The sequence below is a fragment of the Callithrix jacchus genome, chromosome 10 (assembly GCF_049354715.1).
Source record: "Callithrix jacchus isolate 240 chromosome 10, calJac240_pri, whole genome shotgun sequence".
NCBI classification, from domain to species: domain Eukaryota; kingdom Metazoa; phylum Chordata; class Mammalia; order Primates; family Cebidae; genus Callithrix; species Callithrix jacchus.
The window spans coordinates 80,322,571-80,337,187 of record NC_133511.1 but is presented as its reverse complement, the minus strand read 5'-3'; the positions used below and the strand labels follow the sequence as shown (position 1 = coordinate 80,337,187).

The following is a 14,617-nucleotide window of genomic DNA, read 5'->3' as shown; positions in this document are numbered from 1 at the left end:
TCCAACACTCCTCATTTGTTTGTGTACGACTGAGTTTCTGGTATCATGTATCTATTGCCGAAAGAATTTGCTTTAACTTTTCTTACAGTGTAGATTTGTTGGCAACAGATTCTCCCAGTTTTTGTCTGGAAAAAGTTTATTTTTTGTACAGTTTTGAAAGTTACCTTTGTAGGTATAGGATTCTTGGTGTGGTTTTCTTCATGCTTGCTGTACTTTTGGTTCATTGATTTTGTTGGGTCTGCAGTGAGTTTGTTGAGTCTCTATCAGTTTGGGAAATTTTTAGTCATTTCCTTAGATTTTTTTGTCCCCTCCTCTCTTTCCTCTTCTTTTGGAGACAGCATCCAAGTTTAGAGGATACATACTTTACTCTTCTGCAGGTTTTTCCCGAGGCCTCCAGTAGTCTTTCATGCATGTGTGCAGATCAATACTCAGCCAAAGGCAATTTGGCAAACACATAGAGCATATTGTGTCAGGATAATGCTATATGAGACTAGAAAAGTAAGTTGTAATCACTTATGGAAGACTTTGAATAGCAGGCTAAGTAATATGGACCTCGATATGAAGGCCGACATTCATTAAAAGTATTTACATGGGGAGTGAAATTATTGGTGCAGTATAAAAATTAAGATAGCAGCAGCAGGTGATCATGCTTAGCAGCACCAATAATGTGACAGCCTAATTTTAGTTAACTGTGTGATGCAGCCTAATTTTAGGTAACTGTGATGAAATACAAAACATCATCTATCTAGTATTTTGGTCAAAAGTGTGGGATATTCTACAAAACAGCTGGCTTCAGTTCTTTAAAAAAGTGTGATTAAAAACAAAAAGGCAGAGAACTGGTCTAGATTAAGAGGGATGAAAGAGAACGATAATCAAATAAAATTCATGAAGCTGATCCTGGATTTAAAAAATAAAAAACATTTTAAGGCAATTTAGGAAGATTTATTTGGATTCAGAGTATAGAAGATATATTTTAAGATTGTTGGATTTTTCAGGTGAGAAAATGATATTTCTGGTTTGTAAGAAACTGTTCTGACTCTTAGGAGATGAATGCTAAGTATTTATGAGGTGAAGACTCTTTCATATGTCAGCCAAAAAAATAAGCATATATATATATATAGAATAGGTAAGCAAATGTGGCAAAATGTTAACAATTTGTAGAGTGTATCATTCTTTTAACTTTCCTGTAGTTGGGATTAAAAAGGACAGTATCAACATGTGAAGTGGTTACAGGGAAGGACTGGAGCAAGGGAAAACAATTAAAAAGCCATTGCTGTCTCTAATTGAGGACTAATGCAGGTCTTAGAGAATGGCAGTTAAGAGTAGAGAGGAAAGAGAAGGATGCAAAAACAGATATGGACATTAAAAAGATCCAAAGAATTTGAAATCTTACTCAGGTAAAGTGAAAATTTAGGTTTATTTCCTAGATTGTGAGTTATAATTAAGTGACATGATTGCAATCTGAGAATCATGACAATGTCAGTAATCCATTTCTCTACTTTTTTAGTCTTTTGTTGCTGAGGCTATGTTGCTCATGGCTACTATCCTGCATTTGGGAAAATCTTCTCTTCCTAAGAAGCCAATTACTGATGATGATGTGGATCGAATTTCCCTGTGTCTCAAGGTCTTGTCTGAATGTTCACCTTTAATGAATGACATTTTCAATAAGGAATGCAGACAGTCCCTTTCTCACATGTTATCTGCTAAACTAGAAGAAGAGAAATTATCCCAAAAGGTAAGGTATCTATGGTGAGGCAACAAAAATGCTTTGTGTGTCTGGGTGCAGTGACTCATACCTGTAATCACAGCACTTTGGGAGGGTGAAGCTGGAGGACTGCTTGGGGCCAGGTGTTTGAGACCAGCCTGGACAACATAGCAAGTTCCTGTCTCAACAAAAAATGAGAAAATTAGCTACGCATGGTGGTATGTGTCTGTCATCCCAGCTACTTGGGAGGCTGAGGAAGAAGGATCGCTTGAACCTAGGAGTTCAAGGCTGCAATGAGCTGTGATCACACCACTGCACTCCAGCCTGGGCAGCAGAGTTAAGACGCTGTCTCAGAAAAACAAAAAAGAAAAGAAAAAAAATGCTTTGTGGGTTTTCTTGTTGTTTTGTTGATTTTTCAGTCTTTATATGTGAGGGCTGTCCCTATTAAAGGCCTCTAAAAACTATATTTTCTTATTGAAGAGAGACTTTGTTTTGTTCTCAACACAGAAAGAATCTGAAAAGAGGAATGTGACAGTACAGCCTGATGACCCCATTTCCTTCATGCAACTAACTGCTAAGAATGAAATGAACTGCAAGGAAGATCAGTTTCAGTTGAGTTTGCTGGCAGCAATGGGTAACACACAGAGGAAAGAGGCAGCAGATCCCCTAGCATCTAAACTTAACAAGGTAACAGAATGTCCGATAGACTCTAAATTATTTAAATTGGCTCCTTAAGGAAGTTGTTAGTCCTGCTATTTTTAAAAGAAAAATAAATAGTTATACAGCACTAGTTTTTATCAAGTCACTGTGATAGGTCCATTAAACCTCATTTGAAACTCAGAAGCTAATGAAGTACTTTACTACTTTATGTGATAGTACTGTAAATCCATCAGATGGTTAATTTGATCCAGTTGTGTGTGAAATCATAGACCAATAAATAGAAGTTGAGGGGAGGGAATCCTTAAAGGTTAACTGAGCTTTTTAAAGGGAAGCTGAACAGGCAGAGCCCTGGCCTCTTCCCACACCTTGACCTCAACTTCTCTTGTTCCCTGCTACTTGAAATAGAGCAAATTTACTTTTATATTCTTAATATATTGAGTTCCATATAGAATTTTATTAGGAAAATGATTCTATTTTCTTAAATATATAAATTTAAGAATCAGTAGGGCTGGGTGTGGTGGCTCAAGCCCATAATCCCAGCACTTTGGGAGGCCGAGGCAGGTGGATCACAAGATCAAGAGATCGAGACCATCCTGGTCAACATGGTGAAACCCCATCTCTACTAAAAATTAGCTGGGCATGGTGGCGCGTGCCTGTAATCCCAGCTACTCAGGAGGCTGAGGCAGGAGAATTGTCTGAACCCAGGAGGCGGAGGTTGCAGTGAGCCAAGATCATGCCATTGCACTCCAGCCTGGGTAACAAGAGCGAAACTCTATCTCAATTAAAAAAAAAAAAAAAAAAGAATCAGTAATCTAGTTTAATTCCTCATCTATTAGATTTAGTGAACAATCCTACATTGATTTTGTTTAAGATAAGGTCAGTAGCAGAATTGGAACTACTAAAACAATTTCTCTCCCTTAAAACTGGGAATTGATATCAATAATATTACATTTATACAATTTTAAAAAATTTTTTTGAATTATAAAAATTACAGAAGATTTTCCATGTTAACCTATTTGTAAGTGTGGAGTTCTTTGGTATTAATTAAATTCACATTGTTATGCATCCATCTCCAGGACCGTTTTCATCTTGCAAAGCTTAAATTATGCCCATTAAACAATAACTCCTTATTCCTACTTCCACTCAACCCCAACTTCCCCCCAGCCACCAGTCTACTTTCTGTCTCTGTGATTTTAACTGTTTTAAGTACCTCATAGAAGTGGAACAATATAGTATTTTTTCTTTTGTGACTGGTTTATTTTACTTAGGATAATGTCTTCAAGATTCATTCATGTTATACTAGATATCAGAATTTCCTTCCTTATTAAGACTGAATAATATTTCATTGTAAGTATATGCCACATTTTGTTTATCCATATATCCATCCCTGGGTACATGGATGGCTATGAAGAATGCTGCTTTTAACACAGATGTACAAATACCTGTTCAAGTTTCTGCTTTTACTTCTTTTGGGTATATATCTAGAAGCCAAATTACTGGATCATATGGTAATTGTACTTTTAATTTTTTTGAGGAACCTCCATGATGTTTTGCATAGTAGCTACACTATTTTACATTCTTAAAAGGGTTCCAATTTCTCCATATCCTTGCCAATACTTGTTTTGTTTTTTTGATAATAGCATCTTAATGGGTATGTGAAGTGATATCTCATTGTGGTTTTGATTTACATTTTCCTAATTATCAGTGATGTTGGGTGTCTTTTCATGTGCTTATTGGCTATTTGTATATTTCCTTTAGAAAAATGTTTGTTCAAGTCCTATGCCCATTTTTAAATTGGGTTGCTTGTTTTTTTTGTTTGAATTTCAGGAGTTCTTAATATTCTGTAGGTTGCCTTTTCATTGTGTTGATAATATCATTTGATGCCCAAAAGCATTTAATTTTGATGTTTAATCTATTTTTTCTTTTATTGCCTATGCTTTTGGTGACAGTATTACATTTTTAAAGTGCTATACTTTGGGCATGTTTAAATTTAGAGTGGGAGGGCATTTGTAATTTTATCTTTGTGGTATTATAATAATTTCTTACTATATGATTTGTTTAGTTCCTGAGAATAGGTAGCAAGGACTACCACATGATTTGGATTTTATTTGAATCCTGAGTTTCATAGAGCAAGTAGTGAGTTTAGATACTTACTGAGGGATTTAAATGAAAGTGTATCCAAATGTATTCAGTTGGTTAAATTGGGATAATGTTTTAATGTGTTTGCTAAACATATTTAACATCTTTCTACTACTGAATTTATAAGCTCAAAAATCAACATATATAATACCTTATACTGAGTTATTGAGCTTAAAAACAAATAGATGTTTGGATACCGTCTTTTAAATCATAGTTTTAAATTCTGTATTCTTTGAGTAACTTTAAAAACAAACAAACAAAAAACAAAAAAAAAAACCTCTAGGGCCTGTTATTTCTGATGTCCCAGTTTCAATTTCCATTTCTGCATTACAAAACAATTTTATTTTACCTATCTCAAAATGACTTTTCTAATCTAAGCAACTCTGTTAATAACCTACCAGCCTTAATCATTTGGCTAGGATATGTTTGGGGAAATTGCAGCTGTCATTTGATTATGTCTTTATTTTTGTTTTGACAGGTCACCCAGTTGACAGGTTTCTCAGATCCTGTATATGCAGAAGCTTACGTTCATGTCAACCAATATGATATTGTCCTGGATGTACTTGTTGTGAACCAAACCAGTGATACTTTGCAGAATTGCACATTAGAATTAGCTACACTAGGTGAGGAAATTTACCATTGAGGAAAGATGTTGTCACATAGTACATCTTTATGACAGATTAGGGGAGGTGCACAGGTTTCAGTATAAAAATTCTTTCTTGAACCTTTATTGACATTTTGAACCAAGGCTTAGTTTTTCATTACCATTTAGTTTCCTTCAACTCCAGTTTTTTGAACCTCTGTCATACTGACTTTCTTATGCTCTTGGCACATTCAGATGGATTCATTTAATAAGCTTAAACTAGCGAATGTCAGTCTTTCTAGACATAATTAGAGCTATTTAAGTCACAGATTGAGCAGGTGGCTCACTTAAATTTCTGATTGCCTCATTACAAAACTAAGTATTTTCTGAATGCATAACTGTTAGATACCACATGTGACCAAAGTAATAAATCATATCACATTTAGCAACATGAGATGTATTTTTTTTTTCTTAATAAAGGCATGTGAATCAGACTGCTCACTTCCACATCTGGTTTTGAAGTTGGAAAATGTAAATTGTATGTGAGAACAGTGCAGTGCCCCCATCAAATTTCATATGGCTTATGCAAGAGTTAAGGAACTTCAAGATATCAAGGGGAAAACAAGAAACTGTTAAGCTACATACATTTTAAGGTTTTATGGGTGTGTGTGTGTAGAAAAAAAATACATCTCATGTTGCTAAATGTGATATATGTATATATATTTTAACCGTATCCAAACTCTTTCTTTTAGGGGATCTGAAACTTGTGGAAAAGCCATCTCCTTTGACTCTTGCTCCTCATGATTTCGCAAATATTAAAGCTAATGTCAAAGTAGCATCAACAGAAAATGGAATAATTTTTGGTAATATAGGTAAGGTGCTGTTTCATGGCATGTAATGTGTGAATATTTTTACTAAAGAATTTCTATAGTGACTAGCTGGGGACGTTGTATGAGGACATTTATTCTTAATTTATGAGGCACTCTCTATGGTACCAGGCATTGTAGTATGTTCTGGATGTACAAAAATGAACCAGTTAGGGTCACTGTCCTCAAGAAACTGTCAGGCAAAAGGAGATGGGTAAGGAAATATATAATTATAGTCCAATGTGATACAGGATGGTTTATATACTGTATGCTTTGAGGTGAAGAAAAAACAATGCTAACAGCATGGAAGGCTTTCTAAAGGAAGATGCTATGTTATCAAAGGGTAATATTTTACCTGAGTCATTTGTTACTAGGCGCACAAGGGCATTTCCGACCTAGGGATTAGCTTGTATAGAGTCATTCAGTCAATAAGCTTATTTTGTTGCAATTTCTGTCATAAGGATAGGGCTGCCATGGTGAGGAAAAAATGATAGATTGTGTTCGTGTAAGGGAAAGCTGATATATAAAATAGATACGTGCAATAAGTAATGGTAAGTGCTATGAAAAAAAAAAGCCTGTACTAAGTAAGGTAGGAATCTGTAAAGGGATTTGGTCAATTGTCAGAGTGTTGGGGATTGGGGAAAAAGGTTAGAAAAAGATTTCTTGGAGGAGCTAGTGCTCAGTAGAACACTACACATAGACGATGATGCAATTAGAACAAATGCAAGTGATTCGATATACTTGGAGTTTAGAATGGGTTGGAGAATGGTGGCAAGAAAAAAATGAAGTTAGGAAGGTTAGCAGGATAACTAACCTTCCTATTTTATTTGTCATGCTAAGGATTTCAGACTTTATCATTGAGCCAATTATAAATGAGTGGCTTATAACATTATATCTTTCTATGACAGTACTATAGAAGATTGATTGGAAGAGGCAGGAATATTAACTAGTAGACTATTACAGAAGCCCAAGTGAGAGATGCAAGAGGACTTGAGCCAACCCAGTAGTGGAATGGAGAGAAGGATGAATATTTTGTTAAGGGTATGGTTAGTGGTGGAACAAGTGGCTGGAGTAACCCTCAGATTTCCAGATTGAGTTTTTTGGGTTGTTTATGTCATTACCAAAACAGGTTATACAGGAGAGAAGAACAAACTTTAGAAAGACATAATAGGTTAAATTTTGAGCAGGTTCAGTATTCAAGGGCAGTTTGATGTGAGTCTGGGACTCAAAGAAGAGGTCTAAATGAGAGACAGACCAGGCGCGGTTACTCACATCTGTAATCTCAGCACTTTGGGAGACCGGGGGGGGGGATTACCTGAGGTCAGGAGTTCGAGATCAGCCTGGCCAACATGGCAAAACCCTGTCTCTACTAAAAATATAAAATTAGTTGGGCATGGTGGTGCACACCTGTAGTCCCAGCTACTTGGGAGGCTGAGGCAGGTGAATAGCTTGAACCGGGAGGCAGAGGTTGCAGCGAGCTGAGATCGCATCATTGCACTCCAGCCTGGATGACAGAGCAAGGCTCTGTCTCATTGTTTAAAAGCCACAGGAATAGAAGAAATCACCCACAGAGGGCATAAAGACTAAAAAGAGGGGAGATCTGAAAACAGAATCCAAGCAAACAGCAGTACTGAAAGCTTGGTCAGAGGAGAAAGAGCCTACAAAGATATCTGAAGTATGGTTAGAAAAGTAAGGAAAAACCTTCAGGAAGTATTTGAAGCTGCACAGGATCAAATAACTAGTTAATAAAGTCTGAAAGAGAGGTCTTTTGGATTTGGCTATTAGGGATTTTAAAACGTTTATTGTGGGACATCTTGAGCATTGGTGGTAGGTCGAAGACTAAATAGGAGATGAAGAAATAAAGGTAGTGTAGACTATTCTGAGTGTAGGAACTTGGCTTTTTTTTATTGAGATGGAGTTTCACTCTTGTTACCCAGGCTGGAGTGCAATGGCACGATCTCGGCTCACTGCAACCTCCGCCTCCTGGGTTCAGACAATTCTCCTGCCTCAGCCTCCTGAGTAGCTGGGATTACAGGCACACGCCACCATGCCCAGCTAATTTTTGTATTTTTTGTAGAGATGGGGTTTCACCATGTTGACCAGGATGGTCTCGATCTCTTGATCTCGTCTTCCACCCGCCTCGGCCTCCCGAAGTGCTGGGATTACAGGCTTGAGCCACCACACCCGGCCAGAAATTTAGCTTTAATTAGGAATAGAAAAGGGTAGTACCAAGAAGAGAAGGCAAGAATGGGTGAGGATTTATTTTTTGAAGATAAGGACAAGCTTGAGTATATTTGTAGACTATAAGGGAAGAAAGTTGGTAGAGAATGGGAAGGTAAAGATGTAAAAATGAAAGAGATAATGATTGGAATGGGGTCCTGGACCAAAGCAAGGATCACAGATGGCAGAAAGTATTAATCTTCTTCTTTTTTTTTTTTTTTTTTTTTTTTTTAATAAGAGTTTAAATCAGATATTTTCTCAGGAAAGTTAAAAGTGTAATGCTTTTTTAGTCCATATGACTTAAGTATTCTTTGGGAAATAAAGACAGTTTTAAAGATTGTTGGTAAAATGAAAATAGCTTCAAAAATGCAAACATTTGGTCTAAATTATACGTGTCAGATATTAAGTTTTTAAATGCTTTGAGGTCAAAAACTGCTTTTTTTTTTTTTTTTTTCTTTTTTAGATACATAGACAAAGAAGAGTGGCCCACATCCTTAATAAGTATGCCATGTGGTTAGGAAATGGGCATACAAATGATTCCAGGAATGGGTGATAAGTGAAAGGGAAGAGCAGTGGCTCTAGTTTCTGGTTATAGATTAGAATTCCTAGCATTGATTTTACAAAATGCTAATGCCCAGGTTCAACCACCAAAGATTCCAATTAATTAATCTTTGGTAAATTTTTTTTTTTTTTTTAATGGATTGGAGGTTTCAGTGGGATGGGAGAATCACAAGGAATCAGGTGTTCAGAGGAATGTATTGAGTAGAGGTGAGGAACTAGGATGTTGAAAAGTAAAAAAAGGAGAGAAGGAGAGGAAGAAAGAGGAAGAAAAAGAGGGAGAGAGAACAGGAATATTGCTTCATTCTAAAAATGGGTATTAATAATGGCCGATCAATATTTTGTTTATTTAAAATGGAGAACTCTATAAATATTTATTGAGTTTACTTGTTCCGGATCTGAGTTGAAGTCCTGGATATCCTTATTAATTTTCAGTCTCGTTGAGTCTAAATCTCGTTATGGGTCTTATGTATCTGGGTATTAAGATCTCTTATTGTTACATTGATCCTTTTACCACTGTATCTTTGTTGCTTTGAAATCTATTTTATCAAATGTGAGAATTGCAACTCCTGCTTTTTGTTTATTTATTTATTTTTGCTCTCCATTTGGTTGGTAAATTTTTCTCCAACCCTTTGTTTTGAGTCTTTGTGTATCTTTGGATACACCGTTAGGTTTTGGCTGTATCTTTTGATTGGGGGATTTAGTCGATTTAAATTTAGGGTTACTGCCATTTGATGTTAACTGGCTATTTTATCCATTCGTTGATGTAAATTCTTCTTTATGTTGATGCTCTTTACTTTTTGGTATGTTTTTAGAAAGGCTCATACTGGTTGTTACTTTCTATGTATAATGCTTCTTTCAGAAGTTCTTGTAAAGCAGGCCTGGTGGTAATAAAATCTCTGAGTACTTGCTTGTTCATAAAAGATTTTATTTTTCCTTCAATTGTGAAGCTTAGTTTGGCAGGATATGAGATTCTAGGCTGAAAGTTCTGTTCTTTAAGTATGTTGAATATTGGCCCCCACTCTCTTCTGGCTTGTAGGGTTTCCGCTGAGAGATCTGCTGTAAGTCTAATAGGCTTCCCTTTATGGGTAACCTGGCCTTTCTCTCTGGCTGCCCTTAGTATTTTCTCCTTCGTTTCGATCCTGGTGAATTAATCTTAAAGAAAAGAGGCAGTACTTCTCTGATACGTATGAGAGGGAAGGATGTGAAAGCTGATTCAGAGAGAGATTTGTTTTTAGATGTGGGGCTGAAAATTAAAAGAGCTTATTATTGGTAGCATCAGTTTTCTCTGAAAGTAGAACTGTGAAGGAATGTCAAGAAAAGAGCCTAGAAAGAGAAATGCAGGCTCCAATCAGATTATAACTCTACTGTGGAAGAGATGGTCATAGAAGTGAATATAGTCAGCCTTCTGTATCCATGAATTCCACATCCATGGATTCAATCAGCCACGAACTAAAAATATTTAAGAAAAAAAATGATGATTGTGTCTATACTGAACATATACAGCTTTTTTTCTTGTCGTTATATCCTAAACAATACAGTGTAACTATTTACATAGCGTTTATGTTGTATTAGGTACTGTAATTAAGCTGGTGATGATTTAAAATATATGAGAAGGTTATGCAAATACTATGCCATTTAATATCAGGGACTTGAGCATCTACAGATTTTGGTTTACGTTAGGGGGTCCTGGAAGCAATTCCCCATTAATACCGAGGGATGACTACTAATTAAGTAGTGTGGATCAGCAATGTTTATTGAAAAATATTAGTTAAGCATCTTCTATGGGAACATTGTCTACTTGTATATTCACGGCAGTGCCTAGTACGCTTCAACTGCCTTATAAGTACTCTCTGAATTGAATTATTGGTTTAACATCAAAAAATAAATTCTGTCCCCGCCACTTATCAGTTGTGTGATCTGGAACAACTTATTTAAAACTCTCTGTGCTTTCATTTCTTCATGTGTAAGATGGAAGATAATAATACTATAAGATAGAATTGATGGGAGTATTACATAACATTTGTAAAGCATGTAGAATAGAGCTCTGTACATAGTATTATATAAACAATCTTATTGTTAATATTGTAGTTGTTTGGATATTTGGATGTTAAAGTTTTTTTAATTGAAGCTTCCCCAGTGATTGTGGATCTTTTTGTATATGTAATTGTAGTTTACGATGTCTCTGGAGCAGCAAGTGACAGAAATTGTGTGGTCCTCAGTGATATTCATATTGACATCATGGACTATATCCAGCCTGCAACTTGCACTGATGCAGAATTCCGTCAGATGTGGGCCGAATTTGAATGGGAAAACAAAGTTAGTCTTTGGGAGATTTTCTCATACTCCTTTATCTGTCTTCCTTTTGCCTGGTGTTGAGGAGTTTGCTAATAAAATTAATCTTGCTAAAAAGCATCTGACATGAAAAGCAAGTAGTCTTTAAGTATTTATTCTTGCAAATTAGCCTTAACTAGAACTTATGTAAGTAGTTTGGTAATTTGCTGTTATAAATTGATTAGCAGTTCTGTAGCTAATCTGATAGGTCTGAACATTATGGATGATATTTCATCCCTTCTATGTATGACTAAAAGTTAACCATTTAATCCAGTGTCTGAAAAAGGCTTTACAAAGTTCATGGTGTGTTGAGGAACTTTGGCCCTTTAAGCATTGACTTTTATTAGAAATACTCTTTATGAGGCTAGGTGCGGTATCTCATGCCTGTAATCCCAGCACTTTGGGGTGCTGAGGCAGGCAGATTGCTCATGCTCAGAGTTCTGGACCAGCCTGAGCAACATGACGAAACTCCATCTCTACAAAAAAATTACAAAAATGAGCCCAGTGTGGTGGTGCATGCCTGTAGTCCCAGCTGCTCTGGAAACTGAGGTGGGAGGATTGCTTGAAACTGAGAGGTCGAGGCTGCAGTGAGCTGAAATCACACTACTGCACTCCCAGCCTGAGTAACAGAATGAGATGCTGTGTCAAAAAAGAAATATTCTATATGCTACATATTGAATCTCTGAAGTTATCTTTATCGGGAAGTACTGATGCCAACCTGCAGTTTGTTGGATTTTATAGATGTTACTTAGTTTCTTGGTGTCTACTCTTTCCAATCTAAACAGTAGGAACAAGTTTTTAATATGACATACCAGCAATTCACTGCTTTCTCTCTGTAAGATTTATGATCTCCTTGACTTTTTTTTTTTCTCCTCACTACAGGTCACAGTTAACACCAATATGATTGATTTAAATGACTACTTACAGCACATATTAAAGTCAACCAATATGAAATGCCTGACACCAGAGAAGGTAAAATTTGACCAGGAAATTCTTAAATCTGACGGAATTATATAGTAGTTTCCTGGCCTTCCTGTATTTCCTCTAGCACATTTTTTGTTATTCAACATGAGAAAAGCAGTGCCATTCATAGGATGTTTGAATCTGCTTACCTCTTTCTATTGGAATATAGTATCCTACTTGTTCCTAGTGCAGTGACTCAACTGAATAGTCAGATTAGTTTTTTTGTTTTCTTGTCAATCTTCTCCCTTAATCAGCTAGAGGCACATTCTGAAATAGTTTATGCAAGTATGGTGGTTCATGCCTGTAATCCTAGCACTTTGGGAGGCCGAGCTGGGTGGATCACCTTAGATCAGGAGTTCGAGACTAGCCTGGCCAGTACGGCGAAACCCCATCTCTACTGAAAATACAAAAATTAGCCGGGCATGGTGGCATGTGTTTATAATCCCAGGTACTCAGGAGGCTGAGGTGGGTGGATCACTTAAGGTCAGGAGTTTAAGATCAGCCTGGCCAACATGGTGAAACCTCGTCTCCACTAAAAATAAAAAATTAGTGTGGTGGCATGTGCCTATAATCCCAGCTACTTGGGAGGCCGAGGCAGGAGAAACACTTGAATCTCAGAGGTGGAGGTTGCAGTGAGCTGAGAATGCGCCACTGCACTCCAGCTTCAGCTTGGGCAACAGAGCGAGACTCTGTCTCAAAAAAAAAAAAAAAATCACCTATGCTGTTTGGTTTTTCCTATATATAGGTATCTAGTAAAGTAATGAATTTATTACACATTTTTTCCAGGCCCTTTCTGGTTACTGTGGCTTTATGGCAGCCAACCTTTATGCTCGTTCCATATTTGGTGAAGATGCACTTGCAAATGTCAGCATTGAGAAGCCAATTCACCAGGGACCAGATGCTGCCGTTACTGGCCACATAAGAATTCGTGCAAAGAGTCAGGTAATGTCCTCTTTTTGAGGACAGAACAAAGGGAGGAGGAATTTATGACTTTCTTATTTCTATATGTAATATCTTTTTAGCATTAGATGCTTATACATATATAATAATAGTATGCTTTAAAGTATAACCTTTCTCATTAAAATTTCTATGGAGTATTTATGAAATGGGTTCTCTAGAATTTTTTGAAAGCCAAGGTATAAATCTGGTGACTAATTAGCTAAGCATGGTAGCACATGCCTGTAATCCCGCTACTCAGGAGGCTGAGACAGTGAAATCACTTGAACCCGGGAGGTGGAGGTTGCAGTGAGCCAGGATCATGCCATTGCATTCTGGCCTAGGTAACAGAGCGAGACTTCATCTCAAAAAAAAAAAAAAAAAAATCTAGTGACTACTTGAAAATGTAGCACTAAAAAGTAATTAACCCAGTAAAGTTTTGGTGAGTCTGTTTGGTATGTCTTTGATTTATTGTTGATAATGGTGTCATTGAATGGGGGCTTAATTAATATGGAATAACCTACTGATTATATATACTTTAAATAAATATAAATATCTTCATTCTTCTTTACAGGGAATGGCCTTAAGTCTTGGAGATAAAATCAACTTGTCACAGAAGAAAACTAATATATAAAAATAAACAAAAAGTTCTTGAAGCTTTACAGTTAAAATTTAGGTATGGGCTTACTGGACTCCAACATCTTTTGTACTCTTTCATGCTTATGTGTTATATAGAATCTGAGTTCATGCTGAATGCATTCCAGCCAAAATTTATAGCCTTTCCCTTAAATCAAGATTGAGTTTAAAATTATAGTTTGTCCTTTGCCTTAACAGTTCTGAATGCTATCCTCAAAGTATATAATGTTTCTCTCATGTACCAAGACCCTTTTCACAGTACAATAAACAGATCTATTCATAAATTTTTGTTATTTTATAAATAAATGATTACATAATTTTAGTTATGTAGCAATGGATTTCTTTTAGTTGCATTATAAATTTCTATTATAAATTTAAATTACTGAGTTGTGAATTTAAACAGCTCATATTAAGAAAAATTACAAATTCAATGATATAAAATAAGGTAGGCCTTGATTCACTTGGTTGTTTTTTACTTACTTAATATTCCAGCATTGCTGTCTCTAAAAATGCATTATCATGTTTTGAAGGGATTTTCTTCCAAATTTAGCTCCAGGGAGAAAGTATCAAAATAACTTGGGAAAACAGATCGCTCTTCAATTTAAAGAAGTATTATGTACCCTGACTGAAATAGATATACTTAATCATAATGAAGAGTAGATAATCCAAAATAGATTTTTTAATCATTCACATTTAGTTTGGGGTGTTCTCTGTTTGTTAGGAATTAAATTCGTTCTATCTAATTACTGAAGCTGGTACTGGGAGGATTCAACTATAGAGGATTTAAAAAGCTGCCTTTTTCTCTATTGCCTCTGTGCCTTACTCACTCCTCCTCTTTTTTTCACTTCACACCGGGGCTGGGTACCATCACACTGCAGTATAATTCCAAATGCTTTTCCAAGTTAAGTTTCCCAGAGTCTGATTGTGCTGTCCTTTTGGCCTTTACCTTCACTGAGGATGACTGAGATTGTCTGATATTTTATAGCGAAATCTAAACTTAGACTATTACTTGTCTAC

General features: G+C 36.2%; 1 protein-coding gene across 3 annotated transcripts in view; it reads left to right on the top strand.

Moving 5' to 3' along the window:
• The window catches only part of COPB1 (coat protein complex I subunit beta 1), a 46,974-nt gene extending 33,052 nt beyond the window's left edge, over positions 1 to 13,922 (top strand). For all 3 annotated transcript variants that reach the window (XM_002754985.5, XM_002754986.4, XM_035265895.3), the window contains exons 15-22: positions 1,508 to 1,735; positions 2,213 to 2,392; positions 4,983 to 5,127; positions 5,840 to 5,959; positions 10,905 to 11,050; positions 11,948 to 12,037; positions 12,815 to 12,970; positions 13,539 to 13,922. In XM_002754985.5, coding sequence (XP_002755031.1) covers positions 1,508 to 1,735; positions 2,213 to 2,392; positions 4,983 to 5,127; positions 5,840 to 5,959; positions 10,905 to 11,050; positions 11,948 to 12,037; positions 12,815 to 12,970; positions 13,539 to 13,598 — 1,125 coding nt within the window. In that variant the 3' untranslated portion in view covers positions 13,599 to 13,922. The remainder of the gene's footprint in view (positions 1 to 1,507; positions 1,736 to 2,212; positions 2,393 to 4,982; positions 5,128 to 5,839; positions 5,960 to 10,904; positions 11,051 to 11,947; positions 12,038 to 12,814; positions 12,971 to 13,538) is intronic.
• Positions 13,923 to 14,617: the final 695 nt, after the last annotated feature.